Consider the following 19,427-nt stretch of genomic DNA (forward strand, 5'->3'; position numbering starts at 1 on the left):
GCCTAGGACATGATAGGGCCTCTGTGTGAGTGTTTATTGAATGAACGAATGAAACTTCTTAACATAAAAGGAAAAGCCTAAGCAGAGCCATCAGAATGGGACAGTGATCTAAAACTTTGCCAGTTAATAAATTGACTTTAAGTAGAAATACTTCAGGTTATAAAAGATTACTAATCTCTGTTATTTACTTCATTCATTCATTAGGCAGGTTTGGTGCCTATTGAGTGCTAGGTTTTGTACTAAATGCTGGGTTTTGTACTAAATACAACCAGTGAAAAAAACATTAAGTCCTTGCTCTCAAGGGGATTAAATTCTAGTGGAGGGAATCAGCAGTAAACCAGTATTTAGAATGTCAACCAGGAAGACTATGGTGGAAATTAAAACAAGGAAGGGGGATAGAGTGTAACCTGGGTATAGAGTTGTCACTTTTATATAGGGTGACCAGGGAAGTGATGTCTGAGTAGAACCCAGAAAGAAGTGAGAATATCTGGGAGAAGTGCATTCCAGGCCAAGGAAGAGCAAGTACAAAGGCAGGATCAGCAAAGAGACTATGCTGTGCTGCTAGAATGGAGTAGGTGGGAGCAGAGAAGGATAAAAAAGGGAATGGCAGACAGGTCATTTAGGACCTGGTAAGCCATTTAAGGATTTTGGCGTTAACTGTTGAGTAAAGTGCCATTTGTTGGAGGATTTTTAAGAAGAGAGATGATGTTAGTATGTATGACTTAGTATGTATGCTCTGGTTGCTACTGGTGGTCAATGGGGCAGGAAGGTGGTGGGGTGGGAGCAGGAAGAGCATTCAGGATGCTCTGAATATTCTGGGCAAAGAAATGATTGAGGTTGAGTTAAAATTTTAGCAGTTTAGGTGGTAAGGCATGGTCAGACTCTGGATCTATTTTGAAGGAAGGGCCTACGGGTTGGGTGATGCATTGATTTGTGGGATATGAAGAAAACCAGAACACATGATAGACTAGTAAGAGGAGCAGGGTTTAGAGGGAGTGGAAAATACATGTGTTATTTACTCCTTCATATCTGTCCCTCATGCTAGGCTTTAATTCTCTAGCTAGAATGGGAAAGAATTGCTTCCTAACTCTCTGGAAATTTGGTACTCTGGAAAGAAAACTCAGTTGGGATCCCTAAAGTGGCATTTTAAGACCTAATGCTCTCACTTTCAGATGCTTGGCCAAATCATTTTTTTGAGCCTCTTCAAGCTCTGTTTCCCTAGCCATAAAATGGATTGGCTCCTATGGTCACTGACATTCTTTCATTTATCACAATTTGTGTCTGATTCATTCTTTTTGGAGGTGTTTTGATGACTTCCCTTTATCCACTTAATAGTTGTAGGCATTCGTCACATTTCTGACCTTCCCTCTTATCACACAATTCTTCCTGGCTTTAATCAGTTTTATAAATGTCGATCTTAGGGGGCACCTGGGTGGCTCAGGTCATGATCTCACAGCCCATGAGTTTGAGCCCTGCGTTGGGCTCTGTGCTGACAGCTCAGAGTCTGGAGCCTGCTTTGGATTCTGTGTCTCCCTCTCTGCCCCTCCCCCAATTACACACACACACTCTCTCAAAAAAAAAAATAAATAAATAAACATTAAAAAAAATAAATGTCACTCTCAGATCTATAAAGTGACTTTTTTTCTGAGTTGTGGACTCATTTAAGTTTGCTCCAGTAAGTTCAGTCTTGAATTCATTGCCCCCCCCCCTCCAAATTTGCTCTTCTTCCTGAGCTCAGCAATTGGTAATTTCGATTATGTGATTTCTATTGTTAATAGCTGACCATTAGCCTTATTGAATTACTAATATTCAGTTTGCTAAGATAAGTTCATTGGAATGAAGTTTGGGAAGTTGCCTAGCAGATCTCAGTGTGATCCATGATCCTGAAACACTTTCAGGGAGCCTGCGAAGTCAAAACTTAATTTTTATAATACTAAAACATTATTTGACTTTTTAAAACTGTTGACATTTGCTCTGATGCTACATATGCAGTGGTCTATAAAACTACTAGCTCCTTATTTCAAATTGTAGCAGTGGCATTCTTTCCCTATGTGCATTTGCAAGGAAGGAAACAATTTCACTTAACAAGGTTTTTGATGAAGCAGTAAAATATATTAATTTTCTTAAATCTTATCCTTAGATACATGTCTTAATAGTCTGTAATGCAAAAGGTAGTGTAAAACATTTCTGCCTCATGGTACATTTAAAAGGATGATGCATAGCATTCATTTACATAAATAGACCTCTGTGACATAGTTGAAGGAGAAAAGCTGAAATACAATAGTAATAGGAAAACAGCCTAATGTGAGTCTGGACTCTGTTACAGCTTTTGTTTTATTTAGTTCACCAGTGGTATCAGATGTTTTGAGCGCAGAATCAAAGACTTGCCCTTCATTATGTCTTAGGGTCTGAGCACTTGTGAGACTCAAGAAATCTTCATGCTTTACAGCCCAGCCAACAGTTCATAAAACTGTAAGATGTCTTGCCGTTTCACAGCCCAACTGCTGGGATTTTGAGCAGCTGAGACATTTTCTTTTCTCCTTTGCTCCATCCCTGGCTTTCCTCTCTTCTGGAGAAAGCATTTGCCTGATACCCTGATGCCATCCTGTAGTGGGTGTGGCTTTGCACTTGGTGAAGGCCCTTGTCCTTTGGGGATGCTTTTCTCTTAGCTCTGTTGCCCCGTTGCCAGCATTTTGCACCCCTGCCTCCCTACTCCGCAGCTCCAGTATTTGGGAAACATCCTTTTGAGAAAGTGCAGATTTGCTTTGAGAATGAGGCTGCTAATGATTTCAATCTGTTGTGCCAGCCACTGTGCTCCCCTTAAAAGTTTGTTAAATGTTGGACTAATTTTTTCCTTCTATAGCAGGTTCACTCTTCATTTCATCATGACCCCAGCTTCCTTTCATTACTGGAAAGGGCTTGTTCCTGTAGGAATTTAGTTTACTTATGTTTCTTTGCACCTCAGCTCTCTCTGAGATGATTTTATACTCTCTGTCTTGTTCTTGTTGTTGAGGTGGGAGCAATGAAAGTCTTTTGCAAGTTTCTATATCCTAACCATAAGCAGTAATCCAAATATTTACTCTCTTGTGTTCAAAATAATTGATATAGGTTGACTGTTCACAATGAAATTATTTAGCCAGTTCTTTTAATAAAATTCTACTAAAATAAGGTATTGGCCATATTTAAGCTTGATGAAAAACCGATGTAAATGTGTGCTGACACAGGAAAAAAAACCTTTTATTGTGGTAAAATACATAGAACATAAAATTGTACCATTAAGTGACATTAAATACGTTCAGAATGTTGTGTAATCATCACTATTGTCTATTTTCAGAGCATTTTCATCCCAAACAAAAATTCTGTACCCCTTAGGTGATAACTCCTCATTGCTCCCACCTTCTTACCCCTGCTAACCTCTATTCTGTATCTGTGCAGAATTTACCTAATCTAGATATTTCATATGAGTAGAATCATACAATATTTGTCCTTTTGTGTCTGACTTATTTCGTTTAGCATAATGTTTTCAAGGTTCATTCATGTTGTAACATGTATCAGAACTTTCCTTTTTTTGCAGAATAGTATTCTGTGTGCGTATGTTTCACATTTTGTTTATTCCACTTATGTTGTTTGTACCTTTTGTCTGTTAGGATTAATGCTGCTCTTGACACTAGTATTGAAACTAGCAATATACTAGCAGTTGAAAATTGCTGTTTTCAATTCTTTTTGGTATATCCCCAGGAGTGGAATTGCTGGGTGATATGGTTATTCTTTGTTTAACTTTTTGAGGAATCCCCAGGCACTTTTCCACAGTGGCTGCATATTTTAAGTTCCCACCAGCAGTGCACCAGTGGTTTTATTTGTCCACATCCTCACAAACATTTGTTCTTTTCTTTTTGATCAACATTTGTTATTTTCTGCTTTTTATTTGTTTTGTAGTAGCCATCCTAGTAGATGTGCAGTGATATTTCATGGTGATTTTTATTTGCATTTCTCTATGAATAATGTTGAACATCTTTTCATGGTACTTATTGACCATTTGTGTATCTTCTCTGGTGCAGTGTCTTTATAGTCCTTTGCCCATATTTTAATCATATTTGTATTTTGTTCTTGAGTTATAGGAGTTCTTTATTTTGGCTATTAAGCCCTTACCAGATAGATGATTTGCACCCATTTTCTACCTGTGTGCCAGTTGTAATTTAAGTCTCTTGATACTCTCCCTAGATGCTCAAAAGTTTTTAAATTCTAATGAAGTCTTTCTAATTTGTCTACTTTTCTTTTTTGTTCCCTGTGCTTTTGGTTTCATATTTAAGAAGTGATTGCCAAATCTAACGTCATGAATATTACCTCCATGCTTTCTTCTAAGAATTTTATAGTTTTAGCTCTTAGATTTAAGCCTTTGATCCATAGTGAGGTAATTCTTTGGCATAAGAGTCCAACTTCATTCTTTTTCATGTGAATAGATCCAGTTTTCCCAGCATCATTTGTTAAAAAGCACTATGCTTTCCCTACTGAATGATCTTGGCAACCTTGCTGAAAACCAGTTGATCATAGATATGAAAGTTTATTTCTGGGCTCAGTTCTGTTTCATTGGTCTTTGTGTCTATCCTTATGCCTATACCATGTTTTGATTATTGTGATTTTGTAGTAAGTTTTGAAATCAAGAAATGTGAGTCCTTCAACTTTGTTCTTTTACTTCAAGATTGTTTTGGCTATTCAAGGTTCCTTGGGATTCCGTATAAATTTTAGGATGGGTTTTTCTATTTCTGTAAAAATACCATTGGGAGTTTGACAGGGATTGCATTGAGTCTATAGATCATTTTGGGTAATACTGTCATCTTAATATTAAGTTTTCTAATACATGAATACAGAATACCTTTGCATTTATTTAAGTCTTCTGTTTAGGTCTTCTTAAAGCAACATTTTGTAGTTTTCAGTGTACAAGTCTTGTGCTTCCTCATTTAAAGTTTTTCCTAAGTATTTCATTGTTTTTTATGCTATGTAAATGTCCTTTTCATGTATTTGTTGCAGATATACAGAAATGGCAACTGATGTTTGTTTATTTTGTATCCTTCACCTTTGCTGAATTCATTTAGTAGCTCCAACAGGTTTTTATATGTGATTCTTTAGGGTTTTCTACATATAAGGTCTTATCATCTGTAAATAGAAATAGTTTTATGTCTCCCTTTTCAAGTATGATGCCGTTTATTTCTATTTCTTGCCCAATTGCTCACGCCAGAACTTCCAGTATTATGTTGAATAGGAGTAGTAAAAGTGGGCATTTTTGTCTTGTTCCTGATCTTAGGGGAACAGTTTCCAGTTTTTCACCTTTGCATATAATGTTAGTTGTGGTTTTTTCATATATGACTTTAATCATGTTGAGGAAGTTCCCTTCTATCCCTACTTCATTGAGTATTTTATCATTAAAGGGTATTAGATTTTGTTAAATGTTTTTTTTTTTTTTTCCGGCATTAATTGATGTTCATGTCTTTCATTCTGTATTACATTGATTATTTTCTCGTATTGAACCTCCTTGCCTTCTGGGGATAAATCTCATTTGAGTCATAAGTGTGATCCTTTCAGTACTTTGCTGAATTTGGTTTCTTAGTATTTTGTTAGGGACTTCTACTCTGCAAATGAATTGGAGAATGTTAGTAGTTTTCGTATTACTATTTTAGTATTTTATTAGTAGTAGCCTGTAGTTTTCTTGTGGTGTCTTTGTCTGGCCTTGCTATCAGGGTAATAGTGGCCTCATAGAATGAACTTGGAAGTAATCACTTCTCTTTAGCTTTTTGGAATATTTTAAGAAGGATTCTTATTAATTCTTCTTTAAATATTTGGTAGAATTTGTTAGTCAAGCCATCTGTTCCTGGGCTTTTCTTTGTTACAAGTGTTGATTACTGATTCAAACTGCTTATGTGTTTGTTCAGATTGTCTATTTCTTCTTGAGCCAGTTTTGGTAGTTTGGTCATTTCCAGGAATTTGTCCATTTCATTAAGTTATCCAGTGTGGTGTTCAGCTGTTCATAGTAATTTCTTATACTCCTTCTTATTTCTGTGTAGTTGATGGGTTGTCATCACTTTCATTTCTGATTTTAGTAATTTAGGTTCTTTTTTTTCTTAGTCAATCTAGCTAAAAGTTGATTTTGTTGAAGGGGGTTTTTTTCCCCCTCAAAGAACCAACTTTTGGTTTTGTTGACTTCCCATTGTTTTTTCTGATCTCTGTTTACAGTATAATCTTTATTATTTCTTTTTGCTAGCTTTGGGTTTCATTTGCTGTTTGTTGATTTAAGATCTTCTTTTATTATAGGTTTTACAGCTGTAAATTTCTTCCTAGCATTGCTTTTTCCTATATCCCATAAGTTTTGATATGCTGTGTTTTTGTTTTCATTTGTTTCAAGGTATTTTCTAATATCTCTTGTGATTTCTTCTTTGACCCATTGGTTGTTTAAGAGTTATGCTGTTTAATTTTCACATATATGTAAAATTTTCATTTTTTTTTTCCTGTTACTGATTTCCAGTTTCATTTTATTGTGATTGGAAAACATACTTTGCATGATTTGCATCTTTTTAAATTTATTAAGACGCCCTTTGTGGTCTTACTAATAAGTATCATGGAGAATGTTCCATTGGCACTTAAGAAGAATGTGTACTCTCCTGTTGTTAGGTGGAGCATTCTATATATGTCAGTTAGATGTAATACATTAGGTATCTAGTGTTGTTCAGGTCCTTTATTTCTTTTATTGATCTTATATCTGGTCCTTCTGTCCAGTGTTGAAAATGGGATATTGAAATCTCCCAATTATTATGATTGTAGAACTATCTTTTTTTTTTTTTTTTTTTTTTTTTAATTTTTTTTTTTCAACGTTTTTTATTTATTTTTGGGACAGAGAGAGACAGAGCATGAACGGGGGAGGGGCAGAGAAAGAGGGAGACACAGAATCGGAAACAGGCTCCAGGCTCCGAGCCATCAGCCCAGAGCCTGACGCGGGGCTCAAACTCACGGACCGCGAGATCGTGACCTGGCTGAAGTCGGACGCTTAACCGACTGCGCCACCCAGGCGCCCCTATCTTTTTTTTTTTTATTTGTGTTAGTTTTTACTTAATATGTTTTCAAGCTTTGTTTTTAGGTATGTATATGTTTACAGTTGTTATATATTAATTTTTTATTAATATATAGTGCCCTTCCTTATCTCCTATAACCTATTTTAATTATTTTAGTCTATTTTCCTTGACAAAAATATAGTAATTCCAGCTCTTTTAGTTACTGTTTGCATGAAATACCTTACTCTGTCCTTTTACTTTCAATCTCTTTGTGTCTTTGTATCTAAAATAAATCTCTTGTAGACAATATACAGATGGACCATATTTTAAAAAATCCATTCTGTCAATCTCTGCCTTTCAGTTGAAGAGTTTAATCCATTTACATTTAAAGTAATTACTAATAAGGAAGGATTTACGGTTTTGATTTAGTTATTTTCTGTGTCTTGTTTTTTGTTCTTCAATTCCTCCATTATTGCCCTGTTTTTGCACAGTTGATTTTTTGTAGTGTACTTTTCTGATCTCCTTCTTTTTTTCCTTTTCTGTAATACTTTTTAATTAACTTCTTAATCATTACTTGGGAACTACAATTAACATCTTAAACATACATGAAACTAGTTTGTGTAGTAGTTAGTTCAATAGTATATAAACACTGATCTGTTTATCCCTCTTTCCTCCTTTATATTGCTCTTGTGACAGATTGCCTCTTTATACATTATGTGCCCATTAACATAGATTTATCATTTTTCTATGTGTGTACTTTGCCCTTTAAGTCATAGGAAAAGGGAGAAAAAAGAGAAGCTACAAATCAAAAGTACAACTATACTGTCTTTTGTAAGTACATATGAACTTACTTTTACTGATGTTCTTTATTTCTTCTTATGACTTTGAGTTACTGTCTAGTGTCCTTTCATTTTAGGCTGAAACTGTTCCTTTAGCATTTTTTGTATGGCAGGTCTATTACTAATGAACCTCCTTAGCTTTTGTTTATCTGGAAATGTCTTAATTTCTCCTTCATTCTTGAAGGATACTGTTGCGAGATAAGATTTTTCTTTCTTTCAGACTTTAAATACATCATTTCCAGTGCGGCCTGATCTTCGTGGTTGCTGATGAGACATTAGTTGTTAACGTATTGAGAATCACTTCTGTGGGTCCAGTTACTTTTTTCCCTTGCTGCTTGCAAGATTCTTTCTTTGTCTTTGGGGCTTTACACTTTGAATACAAAATATCTTGGCATGGATCTCTTTGAGTTTATCCTTCTTGGAGTTTGTTGAGATTCTTGGATGTGTATATTCATGTTTTCCTCAGATTTTTGAAGTTTCAACTATTATTTTTTCGGTTATCATTATTTTTGTCTATGACTCCTGTGATGCCTATGGGGGTACATAGGTACCTCAGGCTCTGTTTGTTTTTCTTCATTCTTTTTCTTTTTGTTCCTCAGACTTGATAATTTTAACTTTCTTAAAGTTTCCTGATCCTTTTATTTCCTGCCTATTTAAATCTGTTGAACCCTACTAGTGAATATTTCATTTCAGTTATTGTACTTTTTTTCAGTTCTGGAATTTCTTTTGGTTCTTTTTTATAATTTGTCTCTTTGTTGATATTCTCCTTTTTCTCGTATATTGTTTTCCTTATTTCCTTTTTTTTCTTTTCTTTTCTTTTTTTTTTTTTGTTGTTGTTGTTATTATTGGGTTTCCTTTAGCCCTTTGAGCGTATCTAGGACAGTTGATTTAATATCTTGGACTACAAGTTCCAAATTCTGGACTTCTTCAGGAATGGTTTCTGTTAATTTTTTTTAATTGTGAATGGGCCATGTTTTCTTGTTCGTTTGTATGCTTTGTAATTTTTTGTTGAGGCCAGGACATTTATAATGTAGTAACTCTGGAAACCAGATTCTCCCTCTCCACAGGTGTTTCTTTGATTTTCATTGTTCGGGCTATTCCCATCCATTTGTGACTTTCCCAAACTATTTTTGCAAATATATATTCTTGGTTGTGTGTGATCACTGAAGTTTCTTTTCTGTTATCTTCGCAGTTAGCTATTGGCCTGATGAAGATTTTCTTTAATATCTGGCTCAAACAACAAAAAAGTATTGCTGTCTCTTTAAATCTTCCAACAGATGCTGTTGTGAGGAGCCCCTGCAGCCTGAAAGGGCTTAAAGGAAGGCATGTGTCTGCACTGTGCCAGTCTCTGATCTGCCTGACTGACCGAAAAGTTCAGCCCCCAATTTTTTGATGTCAAGATTCCCAATTGTCTGCCCTGGCACCAACCAGCTGCTCTAGGAGTGATGGACAGGGCTGAGGAATGGGCAGTGTTGATGGGTTTGCAGGTGTGGTTCTCCTAGCAGTCTCTCCCTTTTAGCAAACACTCAGGGTTGTTTTAAGTGTCCAGTCAGGTTCTAGAGTCCTTAAATAGTTGGTTCTGTTTTGGGTTTTTTTTTCTTCCCACTGTACTGGTTGTTTTGGGTGGAGGGACGAACCCCAATAGCTTCCTACTATGACATTTTTCATCTCGTGGGTCACGGTATTCTTGTATTTATTGTCTTTCTAATGTGTTTATATGGATAGAGGAAAGTTCTTAGGTTTCTTTTTTCTGGTTTGTGTGCTTGACTGTACTGTCAAAGGAAAAGAATTGTCTTCAGATTTTAACACATAAAGGATTAAGATATTTAAGTGTTTTGGGGAAAAATATAAAGTATGAACTTTTATTTCAGTGCTCTGTCAGTATTTTGTATAGTAACTTCATATTTTATGTAAATAAGAAATTTGTTTCTAGTGAAAAAATTTAATGTTTTTAAATGTTAGTTATTCCTCATTAAGTATGGTTAGCTTACACGTTTGGCATTGGATGTTTATTATGATTTAATTATTGATGGATAAACAGTAGAAAATTTGCTTACAAACCACCTAATGCGTTTACCTTATTTATAATAAGTTTAATTTAAAGCCAGTCACTACGGAAAATGATATAAAGAAATACATGAAGCTGTCTTTATTGTGAAATCATGTTACTCTACATGATATTTTAGAATGTTGGTCTGCCTTTGTAAAATTGGATTTTAATCCAAACTTTAAAATGCTCAATTTGTTCTGCATGTAAATTTTGCTTCTTTACCTAAAGAAAAGTCATTTAGGCATTTTAAAAGCAATCTGCAGCTTTTCCCTCAACCTTCTGTAGTTATTAACAAGAAATTGTTTTGATCTCTCAAAGACATAAGCCAAAAATTGCCACTCTAATAAATTCTTCACTATTAAAGAAGTTTGAATCAGTCCAAAGAGGTTTTTTTTTTTGTTTTGTTTTGTTTTTTTTGCCAGAAGTGCCAAAGGGGCCACAATATGACACCATTTTTGCAGGTAAATACCCATAGTAGAGGATCTAGTTTGGGAGTGTTCACAGCTTTACAGCTGTTGTCTTTAAAAAAAAAAAAAAAAAAAGTGTACATATGTATCACCCATTCTTAGGACAAAACTCAGTTGGCATTCCAGAGTGGTTTTCTGTATTCTTGTAAGTAAATAAAATGGTTACATTTCCACAATTAAAAAAAAAAAAAGAAAAGTTTTTTAAATTTAACAGTGGACAGTCCCAGATCAGGGTTAGCCCCAGATGATAAAGTAAGATAACACAAAACAATTCAGGTTTTTTTTTTTAAGTACTTGTAGTTGGACACTGATTTTGAACTTTTTCAGTGTGTGTGTGTGTGTGTGTATAGAGAGTGTGTGTGTGTATAGAGTTATATGCTGTCATTCTGAATATCATTTATTGCCCTTTTACCTTTTTAATTTTATCTAGCTATGACAAAAAGCTCGAGATATTTTTGAGAGCTACAAAAGCATAAACATTTTGCATACATACACAAATGTATGTACATATTTGAATGGGGATATATGTGCATATATATGGAATATGTGTGTGTGTGTGTGTGTGTGTGTGTGCGCGCGCGCGTGCATACATACATGGTAAGTGCAGTGAGTGAAAAAAAAAAACTAAGAATAAAGGAATAGAGAGTGTCAGGAAAGAGCCCTCTGAAGATTAGCATGTATGCTGAAATTTTGAGCATTTACAATAGTTTATTATGTAGTTAAGTCTTTAAAATATTAAAACAATTGTAGAGTTTTTGTTTAGGGTTTTATTTTATTTTTTTTAATTTTTTTTTAACGTTTATTTATTTTTGAGACAGAGAGACAGAGCATGAACGGGGGAGGGTCTGAGAGAGAGGGAGACACAGAATCTGAAACAGGCTCCAGGCTCTGAGCTGTCAGCACAGAGCCCGACGCGGGGCTCGAACTCACGGACTGCGAGATCATGACCTGAGCCGAAGTCGGATGCTCAACCGACTGAGCCACCCAGGCGCCCCTGGTTTATTTTAAATTATAGTGCTTTTTTTTTTTTTTAACTTTTTTTTTTTTTTAATGTTTTATTTATTTGTGAGAGAGAGACAGCGTGCCAGCGGGGAAGGGGCAGAGAGAGAGGGAGACACAGAATCCCAAGCAAGCTTCAGGCTCTGAGCTGTCAACACAGAGCCTAACGCAGGATTCGAACGCACAAACTGTGAGCTCATGACTTGAGCTAAAGTCAGATACTTAACCGACTGAACCACCCAGGTGCCCCTATAGTGCATTTACTTTTAAGGTGAAAATAACTTATTTAGTGGCATGAATTAAATATAAAGCTAAAAATTTAGGCATTTTACCATAAATCACATTTAATATTCATGAAAATGATAGTGTAAAGATGCCAACAACCCCAAGTAAAAGTTTTACCAGGTAAAATATTGTAGACAAGTTCTTGAGGGTTTTGATTTGAAGAAATCAGTAATTTAGCACTGCTTTATTACAATGCTGTAGAAAATAATCAACCTGAAACCTAATGTAAATAATTTTTACTTCTCAAAATTGTTTTTATTGTAGCATATGTGTTTTTGTTATCACCTAATGAGGGAAAATGTTGATATGTATAATTCTACCTAATGGTAATTAGAAATGTCAAGGAATATATCTAATTTGGGAGTACTTTTTCTTTAATACTGATCTAGGCTGTGACAATGGAATTCTTTAACTTCTGTGTTTACTGATCATGTTGATGTAATTAAAGGGTTATACTATGGATAATAAAAAAAAGGATCTTTTTGAAGATGTGGTTTTGAAAATTTTATAGTAAGATTTAGCTTTATAAAGTGAAGTATTTTCTCTTGCTAATATGAACTAGAAATGTGTGTCTTATTCCTGATGGAATAGAAAATACCTAAAGTTATTTTATAGATGAGAATTTTCTTGATGGGAAATAAGGGCAATGCATACTATTCAAAGTTATAAATACATAGAATGTCTTTTGATACATTGTCAAATGCATTCTGTGAAGAAAAGTTTAAGGCTTATGGGATTTCCTTTTTTATTACTTATTTATTTATTGAGAGAAAGTACATGGGAGCATGAGTGGAGAAGAAGGAGAGGGGTAGAGAGAATCCCAATGAAGTTCCACACCTAGCATGGAGCCCTGTGTGGGGCTTGACTTCACAGCAGTGAGATCATGACCTGGGCTGAAATCAAGAGTTGGATGCTCAACCAACTGAGCCACCCAGGTGCCTCAATTCCTTTTTTAAGTTGTACTCACTTAAAACCACCAAGATCAATTAGATGTTTTATATCAGCATTTGCCAATAGAAATATGTGGATCCCATACTTAATTTAAAAATATTTTGCATGTATATTTTTTAAAAGTACAATTAATTTTAGTAATACAGTTTACATAACCAAATATGTCTAGAATTATTTTATGTTATCCATATAATAATGAGTTAGTTATACGTGCTTTTAAATCTAGTTTGTATTTTACATTTACAGTACAAGGCAGTTTGAACTAACCACTTCTCAAGTGGTCAGAATGGGATGTTACCATATTATGTGAATTAATTCTGTAATAACATCAGAAGTTTGTTTCATTCTTGTCATCTGAAATAGGAGGCAAGTACCGTGGTCAGCAGACTTTCAAATATGATATGCAAGATTCGAAAGTGGTGATATCTATATAGTTTGATAGACATTGGTGACCACGCCACTACGTTTGATAATTTTGGAGTTGAACACTTGGTAGTTGTGAGCTACCAGCCCTTAAGAGTTTTTGTTTGGACATATAGGTTTTTTCAAGGAGTGTGGTGGCAGGGGTGGGGAGGGGGGTTCCTAAGACTGTCCGCAGGCTTGGTGTTTTGCTCAAAGGAAACAAATCAGAGAAAAGCAGAGAGAAAAAAACTCGTGATTATGATTTGTTACAGTGAAAAGATACAAATTAAAATCAGCAAAGGGAAAAGTGTGTGTAGGATGGAGGCCAGGTGTAAGATTTTAGTTGTCCTTTCCCGGTGGAATTGCATGGATAATGCTTCCTTCTACCAGCCACTTTGTATGACAACATATGCAAAGTGTTGTCAACCAGGAAAGCTTACCTGAGTCTTGATATCCAGGGTTTTGATCAGGGATCATTTACATAGGCAGGAAAGTACCCATATGACTATCTTAACTACTCAGTCTGCAGCTTCCCTTATCCCTCCTCTCCTCTGAGGTCCTACTGTGGCCCAGACCTCAGGCATACAAAAACAGAATTTACCATAATTTACATCATTGACATAAGTTACCTGGCCCAAGACCTCAGGTATACAAAGAGACTTACCAGGCAGAATATTCCAAGGGCTCAGAAGTTATTTCCCAGGAGTCTTCACAGGCAAGTCCTTTCTTTGGGATGTGCAAGGTTTGAGCCCCCAAGCTTGTTAGATTTTCCTTTTTACTGCACAAGGTGATTTGGATTTTGACAAAGGAGAGTGTCTCTAGTATAAATTCTTACAAAAACAAAAGGGTAGGTGAGATAGACCATAGCTCAATTTGCCTTAAATATCTAATGTTTTAAGACAAATGGCATGGATTACTAACTGTCAAGGCAGAAATATGTTAGGGCTCACTGAGATGTAAGGAATCTAGCATTTAGGACCCTACAGTAACAGGTTTCTTAGTTGGAATCAACACTTACAGTTTACTGATTGCCTCCTATAAATTCACCTTGCTTGGTGAAATACATATATTATCTATTTTACTTATTTTTTATTAAAATTTTTATTTGAATAGACACAGTGTTAAATTCGTTTCACATCTACAACATAGTGATTCAGCATCTCCATATGTTATGCTGTGCTCATCACAAGTGTAGCTACCTTCTGTTACCATACAATACTATTACAATATGTATTCCCTATGCTGTACCTTTTATTCCTGTGACTCATTCATTCCATGATAGAAAACCTGTATCTCCTACTTTCCTTCACCCATTTTGCACTTCCCTTCCTCCCTACCCCATCCCCTCTGGAAACCATCAGTTTGTTCTCTGTATTTATAGGTCTGATTCTGCTTTTTGTTTATTCATTTGTTTTTTTAAATTCCACATATAAGTGAAGCTATACAGTATTTGTCTTTTCCTTTCTGACTTGTTTCACTTAGCATAATACCCTCTAGGTTTATCCATTGTTGTTGAAAGTGGAAAAATTTCATCCTTTTTTATGGCTGTGTAATATTCCGTGTGTGTGTGTGTGTGTGTGTGTGTGTGTGTGTGTGTGTGTGTGTACTAAGTCTCCCTCTGAGAACTACTTGACATGTAGGGAACAAACCGCTTTCAAGGCATTGGAGAGCCTTGAAATCAGTCATAACTTGAGTCAAGGTCCAGGAGAAAAGGGAGATAGACATATTCCATGCTACTTTCCCTTTTGAGGCATTTTCAAACTCTCAGGTTACTTTGGATAAGAGGATAGAAGCTGAACATTGTAGAAGAGATGAGCAAAAAGCAAGGAAGTTGAGTGGAGTTTTCAATAGTTTTTTGTTATTGTTGTTCTAGCCTTAGGTTTGCAGCTGGAATCCTTTGAAAGGGGGCACACCATAAGAGTGGGAACAAATCAGAGGTAGGCCAGTCTTCACAGTGTTTGAAACCCTGTCTCATGCCAGCTCAGTCCTTGATTGGATTTAGGTGATCTGCTCCTACTCTGACTGCTTTCTAGAAAAAAATTAAATCATTTCTGGAAGAAGGTAACATCATCTAGAGCCTCTATATTTATCCATACATATTTTCATGCAACCATTCACATACAATGTGTAACATTAAATAAAGAATTACTAGGCACACACAAGACCGTCAGAGATAAATCAACAATAGAAATAGGTTATGCATAGGCTATGCAGACTCTGAAGTTACATACAGGAGCTTTAAAATACTATAATCTATTCATGAAAATAGATGGCAAGGTGGAGAATTTGACTAGAGAACTGGAATCTGTAGAAAAGAACTAAGTAGAAATTCTAGAACTGAAAAATACAGTAACTAGGGCACTGAGTGGCTCAGTTCATGAAGCATCCGACTCGAGTTCAGCTCCAGTCATGATCTCCAAGTCATGAGATCGAGCCCTGAGTCAGGCTCCACACTCTCTTCCTTTCTTTCCCTGCCTCTCCCCTGCTCACATTCTCTCTCTTTAAGATATACATATATAGTAACTAAAATTAAGAACACAATAGATGGTTTTAACTGCCAGTTGAACACAGCTGAAAGAGGATTAGTCAACTGGAAGATAATGTAGTAGAAAATATTCAGGACCATGGATTTGTCCTTTTGGTGTCATGACCAAACTAAGCTAAGGAACGGGTTTTTCAGTATCTCACCAAAAAAATATCCATTGTTTTAGAGCGTAAGGATAAAAAAAAAAGCCCTTTTGAAGTGTAAGTACAATTTTTTGCTATTTTAATGTGTGTGGTTTTTATATTTTTGTTATAGGTTTTTAAAATAAGTATGTAAAAAGTAGTTGGTAAAATATAATATTGTCACAAATTTCTACTCGAAAGCCTCCCCTCAGCCTTTGAGCAAACAAAAATTATTCATATAGTATCTTATGGAGAATTCACATGTTCAGCGTACTCAGCTATGTAAATAGACCTTAGAATGAGAAAACAAGCAAACATATTTAGATTCAAAATAGATACCCAGAGCTGGATGGTAAAATATGTATTTTAGCATAGGGGAGCTCTTACTTTTAGTTGGGCTAATGGTTATAATATGTTTGGTAATCTTGTGAAATTGTTCATCCCAAGTAAGAAATAGTAAATTAGAAAAGAAGTTACAGGTAAATTATTGAGGGATTTGTTTTGGCAGTAAATACCTTGTTTGATTTTATCTGAGACTGTGCTATGAATCATACCTTTGCTGTATGTACCACTAAGAAAAAAAGAGGCTGTCAATTATGTCAGTATTTTGACATCCTTTAATTATAGGATGCATCCTAATTTCAGAGATGTTAAAATGTGAAGGAAAAGGTAATCTTAGTTTTAAATTTTAGTTGTGTCATTTATTGTTTGTTTGGCTTTGGTCAGAGAACTTCTTTGAACCTGAAATAAGTGAAAATAAGTAGTGTAGTCTAGTCTTTAGAGTTAGGAAAACTAAATGAATTAAGAAATATAAAAGCGTCACGTAAGGGGTATGCATTTTATACTATTAATTTGGCTTTCATTACTTCCTTCTAAAACTTGGCATTGTTACGGTAACAGGAAGGGGTTCCTGACAGCTAACCAAGGTGGGGGGGGGGGCAGAAACAGCAAAGACGTAAGATATTGGTTAAATAAGAACTTAAAAAAAAATTCCTGTTGGAGCCATTTAATGAGGTTCCAATATCATTCTTTATCTCTCCCCACCCGCTCTACCCCACCTATTATGTACATACATACGTATGTACGTATGTATGTAGGCTCCACACCCAGTATGGAGTCCAGTGTGGGGCTTGAACTCATGACCCTGAGATCAAGACCTGAGCTGAGGTCAAAAGTCAGATGCTTGGGGCACCTGGGTGGCTCAGTCAGTTGAGCGTCCGACTTCGGCTCAGGTCATGATCTCGCGGTCCGTGAGTTCGAGCCCCACGTCGGGCTCTGGGCTGACAGCTCAGGGCCTGGAGCCTGTTTCGGATTCTGTGTCTCCCTCTCTCTGACCCTCCCCCGTTCATGCTCTGTCTCTCTCTCTCTCTCAAAAATAAACGTTAAAAAAAAATTAAAAAAAAAAAAAGTCAGATGCTTAACCAACTATGCCACCCAGGCGCCCCTGGCATCCCCCATTTATATATAAAGATATCGCTGACTGTTTCCAGTGTGGTGATTGATATTTATAATAATGTTACCTATGCATCAAAATCATTCTGATATTTTTATTTTATTTATTTTTAATTTTTTAAAACATTTATTCATTTTTGAGAGAGAGCGAGAGCATGGCAGGTGGGGAGATAGGGAGACACAGACTCTGAATTGATATTTTTATTATATTGGTTTTTAAAAAGCACATTTTAGGAAAATTTCTAATCGTCCTAAATTCATTTGTTATGCTTAAAACCTCTATCTTTATTTAGTTTTGTAGAATTCCTGCTCTTCTGATGGTGCTGCATAAATATAGCATTAATCAGAATGAGTGGATCTTTTTGTTTTTTATTTTTATTTGTTTTTTTTTTTAACATTTATTTATTTTGAGAGAGAGAGAGAGAGAGAGCACGCAAGAGCAGGTGAGGGGCAGAGAGAATCCCAAGCAGGCCCCATGCTGCCAACACAGAGCCCAGTGCAGGGCTTCAACTCACAAATGGTGATATCATGACCTGAGCGGAAGTCGAGAGTCAGACGCTTAATTGACTGAGCCACCCAGGTGCCCCAGAGTGAATGAATCCTTTTAAAGAAGGGGTTGGATAAAGAAGATGTGGTTTGTATATACAATGGAATACTGCTTGGCAATGAGAAAGAATGAAATCTGGCCATTTGTAACAACATGGATGGAACTGGAGAGCATTATGCTAAGTGAAATAAGTCAGGCAGAGAAAGACAGATACCATATGTTTTTACTCATATGTGGATCCTGGGAAACTTAACAGAAGACCAGGGAGGAGGGGAAGGAGGAAAAAAAAGTTACAGAGAGGGAAGGAGGCAAACCATAAGAGACTTTTAAATACTGAGAACAAACTGAGGGTTGATGGGGGTTGGGGGAGAGGGGAAAGTGGGTGATAGGCATTGAGGCACCTTTTGGGATGAGCACTGGGTATTGTATGGAAACCAATTTGGCAATAAATTATATATATATATATATATATATATAAATAAGGGGTTGGACTTTGTGATGTTTGGTGGACATGAAAGTTCCTTATTATATTCCTCGTTTGAAGATTGCCAGTAAATTCTGAATGACATTTTCCTTGAGCTTTAAAATATTTTATAGCCTTAATTTTGTTTTCATTCTCTTCTGTTCTTTCAGGAATTTTCAAGTCACATTCAGTTGATAGGATGAAAAAATTCAAGAGAAGGCTATCCCTCACTCTTCGAGGAAGCCAAACTATTGATGAATCATTGTCTGAATTGGCGGAACAAATGACTATTGAAGAAAATAGCAGCAAGGATAATGGTAAATATTTGGGGGCTGGGGAGGAGAGGGAAGGAGAGATGCTTCCCCCTTTTAATTACTTTGCAAAGTGTAAGCTTTCTTTTCTGATAAGTTCCTGTTAGCTTCCTTTTGTTTATTTCTTTGTCTTGTTCTCTGGTTCTTAGGAAACAGAAGACAACATAACTTTTTCTTGCTTACTCCGCTAGTACTACTTGAAACCTCCTCCTGGTCTCTAACCCTTGTGGATTCTTCTGTCCCATTTACCTTTCCATTTTTCATTGGCTCTTAAATAAGAATACCTTATATAATATTATCCTAGTTGTTAAATAACTATTTTTAAGTTAACCTAAGTTAATACAGCTTAAAAGTATATAGTAAGTTTGTGAAATTCCTGTTTGGGGCTTCATCATAGTTTTAGAACATTATATACGCATATTGACTAGATGACAAGGTTCATCACGTGAGTGAATTATACTCATATTTACTGCAGAATCTGTTCATAGTATTGAGAGCACTTGAGAGGCATGTAACATTTCACATTTGGTAGTTCTTTTTACAGTGTAAAGCAGTAGTTCACATATGTTGACATAAAATGAAAAGAGCTCGTTAAATGGAACAGATTAAAATGTAAAATCCTGATGAAATTTACAGAGCAAGGTTACATATTCCAAAGTGAAACAGCCCTAGGGATGTCATAATAATATCCAGGAAGGGGTTACCGGAATGGCTGCCAGTATATCATGATGCACACGTTCTATGACAAGCCTTTCTTTACTGTGCCTAAAATTCTTCTGTTAGAGATTTGTGGCAGTGGGTGAACGCATGAATACCTCTGCCCCCTGAATGCAAGTGTCCTTGTTGTGAGAGAGGGAAAAGTATAAAGGGAAAGGGCTCCGGACTTTAAGTTAAAAGTCATAGATTGGAATTTGGGATACACTAACACTTACTTACTAGTTAATATGACTCTGA

At 35.9% G+C, this 19,427-nt stretch overlaps 1 protein-coding gene across 4 annotated transcripts in view; it reads left to right on the forward strand.

Moving 5' to 3' along the window:
• The window catches only part of CDK17 (cyclin dependent kinase 17), a 110,545-nt gene that overhangs the window by 53,626 nt on the left and 37,492 nt on the right, over positions 1 to 19,427 (forward strand). For 3 of the 4 annotated variants that reach the window (XM_058741713.1, XM_058741714.1, XM_058741712.1), the window contains one exon: positions 18,333 to 18,479. In XM_058741713.1, the coding sequence (XP_058597696.1) occupies positions 18,362 to 18,479 (118 nt within the window). In that variant the 5' untranslated portion in view covers positions 18,333 to 18,361. Of the gene's footprint in view, positions 1 to 18,332; positions 18,480 to 19,427 lie in introns of those variants that run through there. The other variant, XM_058741715.1, reaches the window with a different exon arrangement.

Source organism: Neofelis nebulosa, chromosome 8 (assembly GCF_028018385.1).
Source record: "Neofelis nebulosa isolate mNeoNeb1 chromosome 8, mNeoNeb1.pri, whole genome shotgun sequence".
Classification (NCBI taxonomy): domain Eukaryota; kingdom Metazoa; phylum Chordata; class Mammalia; order Carnivora; family Felidae; genus Neofelis; species Neofelis nebulosa.